This window comes from Cherax quadricarinatus, chromosome 30, assembly GCF_038502225.1.
Source record: "Cherax quadricarinatus isolate ZL_2023a chromosome 30, ASM3850222v1, whole genome shotgun sequence".
Taxonomy (NCBI): Eukaryota; Metazoa; Arthropoda; class Malacostraca; order Decapoda; family Parastacidae; genus Cherax; species Cherax quadricarinatus.
Genome location: NC_091321.1, coordinates 19,855,005 through 19,875,534, shown reverse-complemented (window position 1 = coordinate 19,875,534; position 20,530 = coordinate 19,855,005). Strand labels below are relative to the sequence as shown.

Below are 20,530 nucleotides of genomic sequence, written 5' to 3'. Positions count from 1 at the left end.
CTACTACGCCATGAGCTCAGCTCACTTAGATAAGCTGTGGGTGGTAAATTTCGGCCTAGATATAAGAGAATACGTCTATGCAATAAGTGTGCACCATATAAAAAAAACTGTGACCATGTTTTTGGTTTAAAACACCGACTTTGTGGTGTATTTTTGCATGGTTTTTATGGTTGTATTCTTGGTTTCCTGGCCTCACTGGAAGATATATTACGGAAATAGAGATGATTTTGATTAGTTTCAGGACTGAAAATAGCTTGAAATTTAGCTCAAAGTAGCTGATATGTTCAATTTTTGACGATATTCCAGAATACACAAATTACATCACTCTTTCAATGTGTGTCCAACTGGTCAGTTTAATACATGTTCAGGAATGCATTGACATTATTTATACAATTATCATAATAATGCAGTAGTCTGCATAGCAGTAAATCTTCTATTATTTGTGTGAACAAAAATTCAAAATGGAAAGCAACCATAATATAGGAAAGGCATGGGAATGTAACAAATGAACAGAGGAAATGGTTTTTTAGTGCCATAAATGTCTACAGTGTTTATTCTGGACCTTATTTTTAAACTGGCAATTTTTTAATTTTGTGTGAAAATGGCCAAATTACCAATTTCTGATCACTGTACAGTATTTGGTAGTTGAAATAGGCAAATGGGTGGTTTCTTGTACTCAATTGACAGAACAGAAGAAATACTAGTGAAGTACCCATGAGTTTGGTTGACTGAAACAGTGGAATTGGCTGAAAATAGGGCTCAGATTGGGCAAAATCACCAATGCGTAAATATCGCTGAGACTGATTTGTGAGAGCGTAATTCCATAAGTTTTTCATCAAATTTCGTACTTTTGATTTCATTACCTTCAGAAAAAGATTCTCTATCATTTCATTAAAAACTTTTTTTTAAATTCTTGGATACTGAAAGCCATTCTCAGATCAGAGGTCTGGACAGTGAAAGGGTTAAAGAATGTGATTAGTCTGCTTGCGTTTGACAGAACACAGGAAATTGATGCTACAGTTCACAACACATTTATGTTATGATGCCTGAAATGACATTCTGACCTGTTATAATTTTTTTGCACAACATTCTATTTTTTCAAATACAGTGGTACCTTGGCATACAAGTTTAATTCGTTCCATGACCCAGCTCGTAACTCAATTTGCTTGTATATCAAATAAATTTTCCTCACTGAAATTAACTGAAATGTCATTAATCCATTCCAGAAGAATTCCTGGCTCTCAGGAAGCAGGAGAAAATACTTCATTATAATGCTAATATCAACTCTACAGCTTATTTATCTATCACAATTGATCTAATATGACATAATAAACAATATAAATAACATGGAAACATGATACATGTATATATGTACTCTAGAATGAATAAAATACATCATTATGTGACAAGTGGTGACAGCCACTCCCAAGGTAAAAATAATTATAGCTCTGACCATGTCTTCCCATTCTTGCCCTTCTGACATCTTATTATAAGAGAAAATGGAGTGTTTGTGAGGCTAACTGCACTAGATCACTAGTTTCATAAGGAAAATAATGAAACAAAAGCAATTTTCTCTAAAAAATTTTTTCCCCAAGTCAGGAGACCGGCCTACGTCTTAGGTGAATATCTCGGAAGTAAATCGGCATAAATGCCTCGTGCCTTCTTGCAGAGAAGGCATGAGGCACAAAGAACATACTACGCTTGTACTGCCTCATCAAGTCGACCACACATACGCACCTCGCTTGTGTTTTTCTATGATTTCATACTTTAATTCAATGGACATCATCCTCCTCTTCTCAGCACTCTCCTTTGCACTTACAGTGGACCCCCAGATTACGACATCATCAGATTACATAAAATTCGGATTAAGTAAAGTTTCTGTGTCAAAATACTGGCTCGGTTAACGACAAAGAACTCGGTTCAAGTCAATCGTCCCGAATGTGTGTGCGGCCAGAGTGGCTCGGCCACTCCATATACAGCCAGTGTGCCATTGTTTACAAGCCAGTGAGGACGATTCCATGCGTACATGCGATACATTTTGCATTATTCCATTGTGTTTAGTACCTTTAACTGCTAAATAAGCCACCATGGGCCAAAGAAAGCTTCTAGTGCCAGCCCTGTGGTAAAGAGGGTGAGAAATACTACTGAATTCAAGAAAGAGATCATCACAAAATATGAAAGTGGAGTGTGTGTCTCCGAGCTGGCCAGGTTATAACAAACCCCCATACAACCATCGCTACTATCTTGGCCAAGAAAAAGGCAATCAAGGAAGCTGTTGCTGCAAAAGGTGCAAATATGCTTACAAAACAGAGATCACAAATACTCAAAGATGTGGAGAGATTGTTGTTGGTGTGGATCAATGAGAAAATTGTAAAGTAAAAGGACACAAGTGCAACTAATGTGACATTTTATTCTGTCGGCTTGACAAAGCTCCTGGACAGTGAAACGTTGCCACAATAAAATGTCACATTAGTTGCACTTGTGTCCTTTTACTTTACATATTGTCGGTAATTCTACCAACATTATTACAAAAAGAAACAATTATCAGGAGATAATATTTCGCGGTCAGTTATATGTGAAAAGGTAAGGCAGTTGCATAATGATCTCGTAAAGAAAATGCCTGAAACTAGTGCTGATATTGATGAATTTAAGGCCAGCAAAGGCTGGTTTGAGAGATTTAAGAATCGTAGTGGCATACAGTGTGACAAGGTATGGTGAGGCTGCCAGTTCTGACAAAAAAAGCAGCTGAAAAATATGTGCAGGAATTTAAGGTACATAGAGGCTGAACAATTAAAACTCAAACAAGTGTTCAATTGTGATGAAACAGGCCTGTTTTGGAAGAAAATGCCCAACAGAACCTACATTACTCAGGAGGAAAAGGCACTCCCAGGACACAAGCCTATGAAAGACAGGCTAACTCTCATGTTTTGTAGTAATGCTAGTGGGGATTGCAAAGTGAAGCCTTTACTCGTGTATCACTCTGAAACTCCCAGTGTTTTCAAGAAAAACAATGTCATCAAGATATGTGATGTGGAGAGCAAACAGTAAGGCATGGGTCACGAGGGACATATTCTATGATTGGTTCCATGACGTGCTTCGCCCCACTGTGAAAAAATACCTCCTGGAAAATAAATTGGAACTCAAATGCCTCCTGGTATTAGACAATGCTCCTGCTCATCCTCCAGACTTGGAAGAGTGAATGGTGCTGGAGTTTAGTTTCATAAAAGTCAAGTTTTTGCCTCCTAACACCACTCCTCTCCTCTCCTCTCCTTTCCTCCAGCCCATGGACTAGCAGGTCATTTCAATTTTCAAAAAAAAAACTGTACACTAAAGCAGTGTTTCAAAAGTGCTTTGAAGTGACCTCAGACACTGAATTCACCCTAAGAGAGTTCTGGAAAGACCACTTCAGTATCCTCAGTTGCATAAACTTTATAGGTAAGGCTTGGGAGGGAGTGGCTTGCAGGACTTTAAACTCTGCTTGGAGAAAATTGTGGCCAGAATGTGTACAAGAGAGGGATTTTGAAGGGTTTGGGGCTGACCCTGAGGAGCCTATGCCAGTTGTGGAATCTACTGTGGCACTGAGGAAGTCCATGGCGAGGATGTGGAAGAGTTGGTGGAGGGCGATGAAGAAGAGCTAACCACTACAGAGCTGCAAGAGCTTGAGGTGCAACACTAACAGACCACAGCTCAGGAATGTCCTTCAGAGGAGGAGGAGGAAGAGAGATGGAGAAGTTGCCTTCTTCAAAGATTAAGGACATTTGTGCAAAGTGGATTGAACATCACCCTGACACAGCTGTTGCAGGCTGTGCTGGCAACATCTACAAATGACAATGTTGTGCCCCATTTTAGGGAAATCTTAAAGAGACGCCAGAAATAGAGCTCTCTGGACAGATTTTTGGTGCGACAGGGGTCCAGTGACTCAAGCTGGTCCTAGTGCCATTAAAAAACAAAGAAGGGAATTAATCCCTGAAAAGGACTTGCTACCTGAAGTCTTTATGGAAGGGAATTCCCCTTCCAAATAATAATACACCTCCATCCTCTCCCCTCCTCCCATCTCATCACTCATCAATAAGTCTTCAATAAAGGTAAGTGTCATTTTAGTATTGTTTATTCTGCATGTCTCATTGTTTTCTGTGTAGGAAAATGTATATTTCACGTGAAAAAATTATTTTGTTTAATACTTTTGGGTGTCTGAAACGGATTAATTTGATTTCCATTATTTCTTATGGGAAAAATTAATTCGGATTACGACAGATTCAGTTAAAGATATGTTCTCTAGAACGGATTAACGTCGTAATTCAGGGGTCCACTGTACTTTCTTAGGACCCTTGGTTAGAAAACAGAAATTTGGCAAAATAACTGCACAAAATGCAAGCACAACACAAGAGAGATGCTTCCACGGCGAGGTAACCATGTGCACTGTCGTGGCATTCGCTGTGCCAACTAGTGGTGGCGTATCTGAAGCTCGCTCGTAACTCGGATTTTGGCTTGTAATGCAAAGCAAAAAACTGAACAAGCGACAGCTCGTAACTAGGAAAACCCGTAAGTTGAGGCACTCATAAGTCAAGGTACCACTTATACTAGTTTTGTCCTTGCCTGTATTGGTATCAGCCTCTAGAAGAGCTGTAATTATCAAAGCAGGATGGCTCAGCTTGTGACAATACTTACACCGCTGGTCTTGAGAGCTGCAAATTGGGGATTTCATTCTCAAGTAAATTAGTGTCACTGGTGATCAGAGACATCCAAAAGGTGGAAATGTTATGAAAAACTAAGCAATGGCCACACAAAATTCCTCCATAATTATAGTTTCTTGTCAATGATTTAAGAAACAAACACATCCTGTAGATAAAACAGAAGCAGTTCCAAGACATGCTACATACTGAAGTATGCTTGTTTCTCAACTATGTACAGTATATCCCTCAGGGTTGGATGAGATTGGTTTCAGTGCATATTACTGAAAACCGTGATATTTTGATAGTCAGATTTTTAAAAAGATATGATTTTTAAGAGTGGGTTTCACAGAGTATATATGTATACTGTACAGTATATGAACAAAGGAAAGCTAAAAACATAGTTTATAACATATGTCAGACAATAATTTGAACAGGCAGCTAAAATATGATGTTTACGAAATTTAAAAAAAAAAAAAAAAAAAAGTTAAAAGATGTTCAACAAAATAGAGTTCAGCAATAAATACAAATTATACAGAAGGATTGAACATGCTATAAATACCCTCACTGGTAGAAATACAGGAGGAAATGATTAGATATGATAATTACATAAATGTTCACAAATATATAGGCTATAAAAAAGGAATAAAATTTTCTGGGTTCAGAGTGAAAACCACAAAGCCATATTTTCAAATTTCAAAAATAAAGGCAGATAAAAGACTAAAAGCAATATTTCTTCACAAATACTGTAGCAGACAGAAGGAATTGGTTCAAAAAGAGGTAGTGTGCTACAATCCCTGGATACTTATTTTTATAATTTTTATAAGTATGATATATTGACCATAGAAAACTGGGCACCATGAGCCTAGCACTATACTGTAACTACTGAACAAATAGATACTATAATTACAAAGATCCAAGTACACAAAAGAATATAAATTGTGTCTATTTAAGAATATTAATTTGAGTTTGGATATTTAGAAAGATGAACATGCTTGTGGCCAGGAAGCCATAACATGAGGAAATAAGAAGGTAGTTTGGATCCATTATTGGAAAAAAGTAAAAACAGTACATTTTACACAAGATGTGTGGATTTAAGTATTTGCACCCAGGAGACATTTCTAAATAAGAGAAAAATTATAATGATGTACCCTACCTAATGTATAGCTTTGGAGGTTAATACTGTACGAGAAACTGATGCATAAAAAATCATTACTACACTGGAATTTAGGTTTTTTTTTTTTAATTATCACACTGGCCGATTCCCACCAAGGCAGGGTGGCCCGAAAAAGAAAAACTTTCACCATCATTCACTCCATCACTGTCTTGCCAGAAGGGTGCTTTACACTACAGTTTTTAAACTGCAACATTAACACCCCTCCTTTAGAGTACAGGCACTGTACTTCCCATCTCCAGGACTCAAGTCCGGCCTGCCGGTTTCCCTGAACCCCTTCATAAATGTTACTTTGCTCACACTCCAACAGCACGTCAAGTATTAAAAACCATTTGTCTCCATTCACTCCTATCAAACACGCTCACGCATGCCTGCTGGATGTCCAAGCCCCTCGCACACAAAGCCTCCTTTACCCTCTCCCTCCAACCTTTCCTAGGCTGACCACTACCCCGCCTTCCTTCCACTACAGACTGATACACTCTTGAAGTCACTCTGTTTAGCTCCATTCTCTCTACATGTCCAAACCACCTCAACAACCCTTCCTCAGCCCTCTGGACAACAGTTTTGGTAATCCCGCACCTTCTCCTAACTTCCAAACTACGAATTCTCTGCATTATATTCACACCACACATTGCCCTCAGACATGACATCTCCACTGCCTCCAGCCTTCTCCTCGCTGCAACATTCATCACCCATGCTTCACACCCATATAAGAGCGTTGGTAAAACTATACTCTCATACATTCCCCTCTTTGCCTCCAAGGAAAAAGTTCTTTGTCTCCACAGACTCCTAAGTGCACCACTCACCCTTTTCCCCTCATCAATTCTATGATTCACCTCATCTTTCATAGACCCATCCGCTGACACATCCACTCCCAAATATCTAAATACATTCACCTCCTCCATACTCTCTCCCTCCAATCTGATATCCAATCTTTCATCACCTAATCTTTTTGTTATCCTCATAACCTTACTCTTTCCTGTATTCACTTTTAATTTTCTTCTTTTGCACACCCTACCAAATTCATCCACCAATCTCTGCAACTTCTCTTCAGAATCTCCCAGAGCACAGTGTCATCAGCAAAGAGTAACTGTGACAACTCCCACTTTATGTGTGATTCTTTATCTTTTAACTCCACGCCTCTTGCCAAGACCCTCGCATTTACTTCTCTTACAACCCCATCTATAAATATATTAAACAACCACGGTGACATCACACATCCTTGTCTAAGGCCTACTTTTACTGGGAAATAATTTCCCTCTTTCCTACATACTCTAACTTGAGCCTCACTATCCTCGTAAAAACTCTACATTGCTTTCAGTAACCTACCTCCTACACCATACACCTGCAACATCTGCCACATTGCCCCCCTATCCACCCTGTCATACGCCTTTTCCAAATCCATAAATGCCACAAAGACCTCTTTAGCCTTATCTAAATACTGTTCACTTATATGTTTCACTGTAAACACCTGGTCCACACACCCCCTACCTTTCCTAAAGCCTCCTTGTTCATCTGCTATCCTATTCTCCGTCTTACTCTTAATTCTTTCAATAATAACTCTACCATACACTTTACCAGGTCTACTCAACAGACTTTTCCCCCTATAATTTTTGCACTCTCTTTTGTCCCCTTTGCCTTTATACAAAGGAACTATGCATGCAATCTGCCAATCCCTAGGTACCTTACCCTCTTCCATACATTTATTAAATAATTGCACCAACCACTCCAAAACTATATCCCCACCTGCTTTTAACATTTCTACCTTTATCCCATCAATCCCAGCTGCCTTACCCCCTTTCATTTTTACCTACTGCCTCACGAACTTCCCCCACACTCACAACTGGCTCTTCCTCACTCCTACAAGATGTTATTCCTCCTTGCCCTATACACGAAATCACAGCTTCCCTATCTTCATCAACATTTAACGATTCCTCAAAATATTCCCACCATCTTCCCAATACCTGTAACTCTCCATTTAATAACTCTCCTCTCCTATTTTTAACTGACAAATCCATTTGTTCTCTAGGCTTCCTTAACTTGTTAATCTCACTCCAAAACTTTTTCTTATTTTCAACAAAATTTGTTGATAACATCTCACCCACTCTCTCATTTGCTCTTTTTACATTGCTTCACCACTCTCTTAACCTCTCTCTTTTTTCTCCATATACTCTTCCCTCCTTGTATCACTTCTACTTTGTAAAAACTTCTCATATGCTAACTTTTTCTCCCTTACTACTCTCTTTACATCATTCCACCAATTGCTCCTCTTCCCTCCTGCACCCACTTTCCTGTAACCACAAACTTCTGCTGAACACTCTAACACTACATTTTTAAACCTACCCCATACCTCGTCGACCCCATTGCCTATGCTCTCATTAGCCCATCTATCCTCCAATAGCTGTTTATATCTTACCCTAACTGCCTCCTCTTTTAGTTTATAAACCTTCACCTCTCTCTTCCCTGATGCTTCTATTCTCCTTGTATCCCATCTACCTTTTACTCTCAGTGTAGCTACAACTAGAAAGTGATCTGATATATCTGTGGCCCCTCTATAAACATGTACATCCTGAAGTCTACTCAACAGTCTTTTATCTACCAATACATAATCCAACGAACTACTGTCATTTCGCCCTACATCATATCTTGTATACTTATTTACCTTCTTTTTCTTAAAATATGTATTACCTATAACTAAACCCCTTTCTATACAAAGTTCAATCAAAGGGTTCCCATCATCATTTACACCTGGCACCCCAAACTTACCTACCACACACTCTCTAAAAGTTTCTCCTACTTTAGCATTCAGGTCCCCTACCACAATTACTCTCTCACTTATTTCAAAGGCTCCTATACATTCACTTAACATCTCCCAAAATATCTCTCTCTCCTCTACATTCCTCTCTTCTCCAGGTGCATACACGCTTATTATGACCCACTTTTCGCATCCAACCTTTACTTTAATCCACATAATTCTTGAATTTACACATTCATATTCTCTTTTCTCCTTCCATAACTGATCCTTCAACATTACTGCTACCCCTTCCTTTGCTCTAACTCTCTCAGATACTCCAGATTTAATCCCATTTATTTCCCCCCACCGAAACTCCCCTACCCCCTTCAGCTTTGTTTCGCTTAGGGCCAGGACATCCAACTTCTTTTCATTCATAACATCAGCAATCATCTGTTTCTTGTCATCCGCACTACATCCACACACATTCAAGTATCCCAGTTTTATAAAGTTTTTCTTCTTCTCTTTTTTAGTAAATGTCTACAGGAGAAGGGGTTACTAGCCCATTGCTCCCGGCATTTTAGTCGCCTCATACAACACGCATGGCTTACGGAGGAAAGATTCTTTTCCACTTCCCCATGGACAATAGAAGAAATAAAGAAGAACAATTTAGTGTATGTGTAATATTATACTGGAGAAAATTTTTGTTTCACAAATAGTTTGATAAGACTGCTGGAATGGGATCCTCAAGGCAGTAGATAATTAAAATAATATCAAACTAGTCATCAGAAATAAGACATAACAAGCACTCCTCTTTTCCTGTGTAATTACACACACAATCACAAGATTAAATACAGTACAGCACATCTAAAACTTCAAAATAAGATGAAGTTATAAGCAAGAGAAAATATAATGAGTGAACAATGTGAGATATGGGTGAGTACTGTGAGGCACTGAAGCAGCAGCACTGAGGTACTAAAGCAGGGCACTGTGATGTGTTAGAGCATAGGCACTGAGAGGCGTTAGTGATATACTTTATACCAGTTTTTACTTTATTCTAAAACCAAAAATACACTCTTTATATGAAATTCTATATCTAAGTTACATAGCAAAAGTGCATCACTATTAAACTACACAAAAATACTAGTGCTAATGCACAAAAACTGCCCCTTTTTCTCTGAAATTCAAACCCCTTAGCAACCTCATATAATAATAATGTCTAAATATGTACAGTACTTAATTTTTTTTATGAATTTGTCAGTAACATTAATAAAATATAAAAATACTGTAAATAATATTTTCATCTACATAATAACTGCTTTTAAAAAACTGTCATTAAACAATGTGAGGAAAAGAATTCTCATAAACTAAGGGGTTGAACCATACAAAAATTGTGTGCAAAAGCGACAAAAAATATGTAATATGGGCTCACGGAGTTGGAAATACAGCGGATCCAATTCGGCACCGAACTTCCAAAAACGGAGGCCGCCAACTAGAAACAAAGTCCACCAATTAGAATCATCATCAGGGATTTTTTAAAGATAAAGAAAAATAAAAATGCCTGGGAGATCAGCATTTTGTGTAACCTAATTAACTTAAATTATACACATTAAAAGGTATTTCGAAAACAATTATTACACTCAAAACAAGAACAAATAATTTAGAAAAAAAAGAAGGCATCAGAAGAAAGAATAAGCAAAGGTGAACACAAAATAATGGGAAACACTGGTATGCTATTCTCTACTAGCCACTAATGGCAATAAACATTCTTGGAGACAAAACAGATCCAGCCCTCTACAGCTCATGCTACACTTGCCATGATCCTCCACAGAAAATTAAGCAAAACATACAGAGGGCAACTTAAACCCTTTCTTATTACCCTATACATAAATACTTACAGACAGTAACAAAACTAATGTTAAGTCAAAGACAAATTACTAATACAAGAAACTAAAGTACAGTCATTTATACAAATTCATATGGGATTGTTTTTCTAAAGACCCCACAAACTAGAAATCACAAATAATATAAAATTAAGTATGCATGACAATTTTTACTCCAGATCTGGGCTTAGTTTCTCTGAAATACAAATATCACTATCCAGTTAATGTTAGCATTCATAAGAAACAATGACTAGAATAAACAGAAGTTTGAGTGTGAGAAAACCACTAAGCTAGAAAAATGTTAGATAACTGAATCTATTTGTTATTTCCCCATCAGTAAAAATATTGGATAACCAAAACTAGCAAATAAGGAAACTTGTGAAATTGTAAGAATGACTGTAAGCTAATTGGAGAAAGGAAATTTGTTGAGATAGGATGACAGACCAATAATGTCAGTTTGTCATTGATATTTTTAATACAAACCAGTACATTTTCTTAAGCCCATATTACATGCAACATTTCAGGCAAGTCTTACCATATATTCTCAACCATAAGACAATGGGGTATACTGTTTCCTCAAATCAAGTTTTTGCATACCAATAGATATAAGTAGTAGCATATTTTCAGGCCTCACAGATGGTTGTAAATCAGGCTTTTTTTTTTTTTTTTTTTTTTTTTTTTTTTTTTTTTTTGTATCAGCAGTCAACAATGTTTTCATATCATATCAGAAAATAACAATAATGTTTATACTGCACATACGGTAAATAATTTTTCACCATGAGAGTGATATAAATATACCTAGTTGGATGAACCTTATTGTGGCTAGCTGGCCCAGTGGCTAACGCGACGGTCTGGAGTTTTGAGACTATGATCGCAGGTTCTAACCCTGCCCGTGGTATGGTTTGTTTGGTCACAGGTCTAATTAACAGATGTGACTATATTAGCAGTTTCTTGCAAAGTAGTCAACACATGCTGTGTTTTCATATCTTTGCATTTTTTAGTTGTAGCTACAGTGAGTAAAAGGTAGATGGGGTACAAGGAGACTGGCATCAGTGAGTAAGAGGGGCGAGTGTTTATAAACTGGAGGAGGAGGGAGAGGAGGAAGAAGAAGAAGAAGAGGAGGAGGAGGATGAGGATGAGGATGAGGATGAGGATGAGGATGAGGATGAGGATGAGGATGAGGATGAGGATGAGGATGAGGATGAGGATGAGGATGATGATGATGATGATGATGATGATGATGATGATGATGATGATGATGATGATGATGATGATGATGATGATGATGATGATGATGATGATGATGATGATGATGATGATGATGATGATGATGATGATGATGATGATGATGATGATGATGATGATGATGATGATGATGATGATGATGATGATGATGATGATGATGATGATGATGATGATAGGGTAAGATATAAGCAACTATTGGTAGAAAGATGGGCTAGAGAGAGTATAAGTAATGAGGTTGAAGAGGTATGGGGTAGATTTAAGAATACAGTGTTAGTGTGTGCAACAGAAGCTTGTGGATATAGAATTGTGGGTGTGGGAGGAAAGAGGAGTGATTTGTGGAATGACAAGGTAAAGAGGGGTAAAAGAGAAAAAGTTAGAATATGAGAGGTTTTTACAAAGTAGAAGTGATATAAAGAGGGTGAAATATATAGAGAGAAAAAGCGAGGGAGTGTAAAAGGAGAGCAAATGAGAGAGAAAGTGGGTGAGGTGCTGTCAAATTTTGTTGAGAATAGGAAAAAAGTTTTGGAGTGAGATTAATAAGTTGAGAAAGCCTAGGGAATGAATGGATCTAACAATTTAACAACAGAAGAGGGAAGCTATTAGATGTGGAGTTGGAGGTATTAGGATGATGGAGGGAATATTTTGACAAACTGTTAAATGTTGATGAAGAGAGGGAAGCTGTGATTTCATGTAATTGCCCAGGGAGGTATAACATATTTTATGAGTAAGAATGAGCCAGATGCGAGTGTGGGGAAGGTATGTGAGGTTATGGGTAAATTGAAAGGGCATAAAGCACCTGGGATTAATGGAATCAAGACAGAAATGTTAAAAGCAGGTGTGGATATAGTTTTGGAGTGGTTGGTGCTTTTATTCAATAAATGTATGAAAGAGAAGGTACCTAGGTATTGGCAGAGAGCATGCATAGCTCCTTTGTATAAAGGCAAAGGGGACAAAGGAGTGTAAGAATTATAGGGAAATAGGCCTGCTGAGTACACCTGCATTTATTGTAAACCTCATTTATACCTGAGTATACCTCATTAATTGCACTAAAGTGCACCTCTGGAGATCTGTTTGGGGCTATGTTTACCTCTGGTTATTTTATTGTCTAAGGTTCATAGCCTTTTTTACCCCTTGCCTCCTCCAAGTACTGTATTCAGTATCAAGCCTTCTTTCTCCTTCCTCAACTTTCATAATCTTTTACTTGCTGGGGTGTAAGTTAAATAACAATCTGTTCAACAGGTCAAGTAGTCATTCCAGATTTTGTGCTTCTCAAACAACTGTTAGATTCTAAGCAGTTCACACAGTAATTACAGTATGTGTTAATGTAGGTACACACTTAAAAAAACTATAATAAGAATCCATCTAGTTATCATAAACTTCATGAGAAGCAGTGGACTCTTAATTCTATAGTTAATAATGGACTAACTTTCCAGTCCAAAATTAAGTAAAACATCATTTTTCTATTAATTATTATCACTATTATTATTAAAATAAAAATTATTATATTTGCTGAAAATTATTTAAAATACATACAGCATTACACATATCTAACATGTAGACTAATTCATGCAAGCATAAAGAAATGAAGGCAGTGAACACTAGATGAAAGGAGCAGCAGAAGCACAACTTACGCGCTGAAGATGGCCTGAGGACCGACCCCCGCATCAGCCTGACATGATGCGTTGACCCCCATCCTCTTCATGCACAGTCACCTGATAAACCAGGAAAGACGTTTAGCCAATGATCAACCCCAATCTTCCACTTAAAGCAACAGTACTGCCGAGCCCTACATGCTCATTACACTTACACATGCAAGGCAAAACTTTGCAGAGACAGAGGAAGAAAGGGACCAGAAAGGCAAAAATTTGAGAGAGGGGAAAAAAAGAAAGTAGAGATGAAGGAAAGTGAGATTTAAGGGAAAAGGAGCAGACAGAGAGGAGGAATGAAGAAATAAAAGTGAAAGTAGAATTGTGGGAGGGAAGACAGCAGAGGAAAGAAAGAAGAGGGAATGTGGGAGAGGACTGATGATGGAAGGTGACGATAGAGAAAGATACCACAGAAAATTTGAGGTTGGGATGAAAAAGGAGGAAAGGAGGGAAATTAAAGAGAGAAGCAGGAAGAAGGTGAACATAAGAAAAGTGAAGGGAGGAAAGGTGCAGAGAGGAAAAGGGAAGAGAGGAAGAATAGATAGGAAATGAAGAATGGAGGAAGAACAGAATAAGAGAAAGAGGATATGGAGGAGCAGCAGCAGATGCAGCAGCAACAGCAGATGCAGCAGCAGATGCAACAGAAGTAGTAGTTTAGAGATAAGGGAGGGGAGGAAACATTAATCTCCCCAATCAATAAATCTTCCAAACAAAATGTTACAACAAAAGCAAAGCTCTGCCTTAAATCAGGAAAAATAACAATCAAGACATATCTAATAATTTTGTCCTTAATGTTTACAATTATCAACAGGTGGCTCATATAGTCTAATACCCTATAACTCGACCCATTATGATGGCATACAATCACGGTACAGTGCACATCTTTCCCTATACTTCCTACTTACCAATCCCCTACCCCAAACCTCACTACCCCAACTGCCCCCTAAATAAGTCCTCTACCACCCTCCCTTCCTCATACAGTTAACCACTAGCTCCATCCTGCTTACATACTTCATCCCACCAAACATCCATCCAACCTAACTTTACATACTGCTGTCTGCCTACTCACACACTATCCTTCAATTCTGAATGTCTGAGAACTTCTCATCCCACAGAATGATACAAATGAAAACTCCATTCCTACCACCATAACTCCTCCATAACTCACAGACTCCAAACCTGCCCAACACTATCAACAGCCCTGCTTACATCCCCTTCCCTTCCACTCGCAACGACAAAATATAAATGGGACAACCAGGCATTGTGAAGCCAAAATGAAGAGGAATGATAAATACAATATTCACAGAGGGGTTTTACCTGATTACCAATTGATGGTTTCAGGCATCATTGACCCCACAGCCCAGTTTCAGACTAAACCTTTTTTGATGGCCTGCTTAGTCAGGATGTTGGTGCTTGCTACAGGCAATCTAACACAGACACCTCAACCTGATTGGTCATGAACTGCCTGGAGGAACTGAAGTTCTCGTGAACACAACTAGTGGTATACTGATAATTCCCTTTACATTTGAGTTAAAGGTGCTGCAAAGTATTGGATCCTTTATGCATACTGAGCTATAAGTAATTTTGGGCTCTTGCTTTCTCACTGGGGATTTTGCACCATCTACCATTCTTTCCATTCACTCAAGGACTAATATCATTCTGCAAGGTTTGAAACCAGCCCCCCCCCCCAATATTTTCCAGGTGTAAATTATACATTTTTTTTTGGGGGGGGGGGGGAGGGCTGCATTCCAAGAGTGCGGTTTAGGCGACTTTTGATGAAAACGATGTGAAGCTAAATGCAGACTAACAACCTAATAAATATTATATTCACAGACAAGTGCTAAACCCATCAGGAATATATGGGGGGAAATCAGGTTTGATCCAGGAAGAGGGAAGGGGTAGCTCTATTTTCACAAATCAAGCTTCCATCATTGATATCAAGGAACCCCCACTGAAGCGTGTAACAACCTCAGACAGACAGACACACAATGTACTCAAGTGCCTGGTTAGAATTTAATCATAAAAACGCGTTGATCCAGGGGGCAGTATGGCCCTCTGGGCCACTATGAAAGGTTATTGGAACACAATGAAATTACTTTGATTAGCACTAACCAATATTACTCACTAAATTGTAAATTGTTACTATTAACATGAAAATTCAACATTTCTTAACTTTTAAAACCAATAAATTCAAAATAAAAATCGTGCGTCGTTCGGCCTATCACCCCTCCTTCCCCAACCCATCCTATGTTACACTTCCACTTAAGATTTGCTGCCAATTTCTAAGTTGGGTTGGGTCGAGTTACAACATAATAACTATAAAATAAGATAAAAGACGATAAAATAGTCTGCCGCGCGAACAGAAAACGTGCAGCTACTGCACGCGGCTCATGTATCTCGCATATTTCAACTGTTCAAACAAGTTAGTTTAACATCTTTATTACGCACCCAATACCCATCATGTGGGCAATAGTCAAAGGATTACAGAGGTATATAATGGGTCCAGGGACTGGACTGCAAAGTTTTGCTAGTTGAACAAGTTCCAGTGGTAATGAACTATTTGTTTCTATCTGGTCACATTCGTTATGTTATTTATTCAAACATAAATTAGATTGGTCTCGCTCACACTCAAAAAACAAAAAAAAAAATGGTAATGTTTTATTTACAGTAAGCAAAATCAAGGTATTTTTCCAGAATGGTTTGTAATATACCACTGTCGATAAAGTACTTCGGCATTTCTTGAACAATTCCGAGTGAGTTGTCTGAGTTCATTAATTTTATCGCATTCCAGTACATAATGACGCAGGGTGTAACAACTGTCCATCTGGCGAGTTTACATTTCATTTGGTCTATGTATGGTAGTGGTGATTTAACCTCCCAGAGATACTTGTAAACCAGCCGAAGCCGGGCGGTAGTGACATTCAAGTCATTCAGCTTATTTTGTTGGATGCACCATAGACTTGTGGCTCGTCCTGCATGATAGTGTCACTAAGACTCAATCAACAGCCACCAGTGCCAGGTTGTCTATGGTTAAGAGGACGGGATGCCTTCCCGCAATGCAAGAGAGGATGGCATCCCTTGGCCCACTGTGAGTAGTTTTGTGGATCGAAAAGAAAAATTCCTTTCAGTTGCACTGATTAATAATCATTATATTGCTGCAACTATAAAAAAAAGTTGACATTTAAAACACGAATTCGTAAACAAATTGTACTGGCTATCACCCTCCCATTCCATCGGTACAGGCAAGGATGAATCCTCCAACAATTCCCGGACCCTTCCCTGAACGAAAAGTTCAAAATAGACAGAAAAGAGCGAGAGGAAGAAAATCAAAACCAAACTAAACCAGGTATATCTTGATTCACCTAATAAACCTGGTACATCTAGATACATCCAATAAACCAGGTACATTTAGATGCAGCTAATAAACCAGGTACATCGAGATGCAGCTAATAAACCAGGTACATCGAGATGCAGCTAATAAACCATGTACATCGAGATGCAGCTAATAAAACAGGTACATCTAGATGCATCTAATAAACCAGGTACATCTAGATGCAGCTAATAAACCAGGTACATCTAGATGCAGCTAATAAACCAGGTACATCTAGATGCATCTAATAAACCAGGTACATCTAGATGCATCTAATAAACCAGGTACATCTAGATGCATCTAATAAACCAGGTACATCTAGATGCATCTAATAAACCAGGTACATCTAGATGCATCTAATAAACCAGGCACATCTAGATGCATCTAATAAACCAGGTACATCTAGGTGCATCTAATAAACCAGGCACATCTAGATGCAACTAATAAACCAGGCACATCTAGATGCAGCTAACAAACCAGGTACATCTAGATGCAGCTAATAAACCAGGTACATCTAGATGCAGCTAATAAACCAGGTACATCAGATGCATCTAATAAACCAGGTACATCTAGATGCATCAAATAAACCAGGTACATCTAGATGAATCTAATAAACCAGGTACATCTAGATGCATCTAATAAACCAGGTACATCTAGATGCATCTAATAAACCAGGCACATCTAGATGCAGCTAATAAACCAGGCACATCTAGATGCATCTAATAAACCAGGTACATCTAGATGCATCTAATAAACCAGGTACATCTAGATGCATCTAATAAACCAGGTACATCTAGATGCATCTAATAAACCAGGCACATCTAGATGCATCTAATAAACCAGGTACATCTAGATGCATCTAATAAACCAGGCACATCTAGATGCAACTAATAAACCAGGCACATCTAGATGCAGCTAACAAACCAGGTACATCTAGATGCAGCTAATAAACCAGGTACATCTAGATGCAGCTAATAAACCAGGTACATCAGATGCATCTAATAAACCAGGTACATCTAGATGCATCAAATAAACCAGGTACATCTAGATGAATCTAATAAACCAGGTACATCTAGATGCATCTAATAAACCAGGTACATCTAGATGCATCTAATAAACCAGGCACATCTAGATGCAGCTAATAAACCAGGCACATCTAGATGCAGCTAATAAACCAGGCACATCTAGATGCAGCTAATAAACCAGGCACATCTAGATGCAGCTAATAAACCAGGCACATCTAGATGCAGCTAATAAACCAGGCACATCTAGATGCAGCTAATAAACCAGGCACATCTAGATGCAGCTAATAAACCAGGCACATATAGATGCTGCTAATAAACCAGGCACGTCTAGATGCAGCTAATAAACCAGGCACGTCTAGATGCATCTAATAACCCAGGTACTAGATGCTGCTAGTAAACCAGGTACTAAATGCTGTTAGTAAACCAGGTACTAGATGCTGCTAGTAAGCCAGGTACTAAACGCAGCTAGTAAACCAGATACTGGTATAGACCTTGGTAATAAATACCGACAAGTTGGTTTAGAAAGACACGTAAGCAAACATTATGACATTTATTAGAAAACGTTTCGGTCCTGGGACCTTGATCACTTGATCAAGGTCCTAGGACCGAAACGTTTTCTAATAAATGTCATAGTGTTTGCTTACGCGTCTTTTTAAACCAAACCAGGTACTACATACAGCTAGTAAGCCAGGTACTGCATGCAGCTAGTAAACCAGGTACTACACGCAGCTAGTAAACCAGGCACTAGATGCTGCTAGTAAGCCAGATACTACACGCAGCTAGTAAACCAGGTACTAGATGTTGTTAGTAAACCAGGCACTAGATGCTGCTAGTAAACCAGGCACTAGATGCTGCTAGTAAGCCAGATACTACACGCAGCTAGTAAACCAGGTACTAGATGTTGTTAGTAAACCAGGCACTAGATGCTGCTAGTAAGCCAGATACTACACGCAGCTAGTAAACCAGGTACTAGATGCTGTTAGTAAACCAGGCACTAGATGCTGCTAGTAAGCCAGATACTACACGCAGCTAGTAAACCAGGTACTAGATGTTGTTAGTAAACCAGGCACTAGATGCTGCTAGTAAGACATACTACACGCAGCTAGTAAACCAGGTACTAGATGCTGTTAGTAAACCAGGCACTAGATGCTGCTAGTAAGCCAGATACTACACGCAGCTAGTAAACCAAGTACTAGATGCTGTTAGTAAACCAGGCACTAAATGCTGCTAGTAAGCCAGATACTACACGCAGCTAGTAAACCAGGTACTAGATGCTGTTAGTAAACCAGGCACTAGATGCTGCTAGTAAGCCAGATACTACACGCAGCTAGTAAACCATGTACTAGATGCTGTTAGTAAACCAGGCACTAGATGCTGCTAGTAAGCCAGATACTACACGCAGCTAGTAAACCATGTACTAGATGCTGTTAGTAAACCAGGCACTAGATGCTGCTAGTAAGCCAGATACTACATGCAGCTAGTAAACCAGGTACTAGATGCTGTTAGTAAACCAGGCACTAGATGCTGCTAGTAAGCCAGATACTACACGCAGCTAGTAAACCAGGTACTAGATGCTGCTAGTAAGCCAGATACTACACGCAGCTAGTAAACCAGGTACTAGATGCTGCTAGTAAGCCAGATACTACACGCAGCTAGTAAACCAGGCACTAGATGCTGCTAGTAAGCCAGATACTACACGTAGCTAGTAAACCAGGCACTAGATGCTGCTAGTAAGCCAGATACTACACGCAGCAAGTAAACCGGGTACTAGATGCTGTTAGTAAACCAGGCACTAGATGCTGCTAGTAAGCCAGATACTACACGCAGCTAGTAAACCAGGTACTAGATGCTGCTAGTAAGCCAGATACTACACGCAGCTAGTAAAACAGGTACTAGATGCTGCTAGTAAGCCAGATACTACACGCAGCTAGTAAACCAGGCACTAGATGCTGCTAGTAAGCCAGATACTACTCGCAGCTAGTAAACCAGGCACTAGATGCTGCTAGTAAGCCAGATACTACACGCAGCTAGTAAACCAGGTACTAGATGCTGCTCGTAAGCCAGATACTACACGCAGCTAGTAAATCTCACAACGAACATTGTACCAGTCAAAGAGTATAATTTCAGAGACATACGGGAACACGAAATTTATTGTGGCTTCATAAACTACATGCATCAAGCCACTCCTGGCGCATGTGGTGCCAACATGAAACATGTGGCGCTAACATGGAGCATGTGGTGCCAGAATAACGCACAGAGCATGTAGTGCCAACATATAGCATGGAGTATGTGGCGCCAAAAAAGAATGGAACGTGGGGTGCCAGCATGGACCATGAACTTGTTAAAGTATGTAAAGAAACGTGAGTAGTCTTATAGACTGGTACCGAAACCAGACCCATAGACTGGTACCGGAACGAAAGGGCAATGTACCACGAGGAAACTTAGGTATTTGTTAAGTAACAAGGTTGGGATACCGGCGACTCACGCAGTAAAGACGTGAGTGGGGAACACCACAGACATCACTTAGCAACTAGAATACCTCCCGCACTTCCACACGTAAGCAGCCTGCTAACGTTATCTCTTTATTTGCGGTTGGGTATATTTCAACATGGGTTAATGTTCGTTAACCATATAAAAAATAAACAATATTTAAGTTTTAAAAAAATAACAATAAGTTTAATTCCAAGGGGTACATGGTTGATACACATTACGATAATATTTATTAGTACATATGGGAAGCCACTGGTTATACAGAGCATTTCGGGCAGGAATCAACGAACTGTAGC

General features: G+C 39.0%; 1 protein-coding gene across 3 annotated transcripts in view; it reads right to left on the bottom strand.

Annotated features, from left to right (window-relative positions):
• LOC128692738 (BTB/POZ domain-containing protein 7) overlaps positions 1–20,530 on the bottom strand; it is a 116,134-nt gene that overhangs the window by 64,224 nt on the left and 31,380 nt on the right. For 2 of the 3 annotated variants that reach the window (XM_053782065.2, XM_070089980.1), the window contains exons 2-3: positions 13,335–13,415; positions 10,008–10,067 (exon numbers count right to left, since the gene is read on the bottom strand). In XM_053782065.2, the coding sequence (XP_053638040.1) occupies positions 10,008–10,067; positions 13,335–13,405 (131 nt within the window). In that variant the 5' untranslated portion in view covers positions 13,406–13,415. The remainder of the gene's footprint in view (positions 1–10,007; positions 10,068–13,334; positions 13,416–20,530) is intronic. The other variant, XM_053782068.2, reaches the window with a different exon arrangement.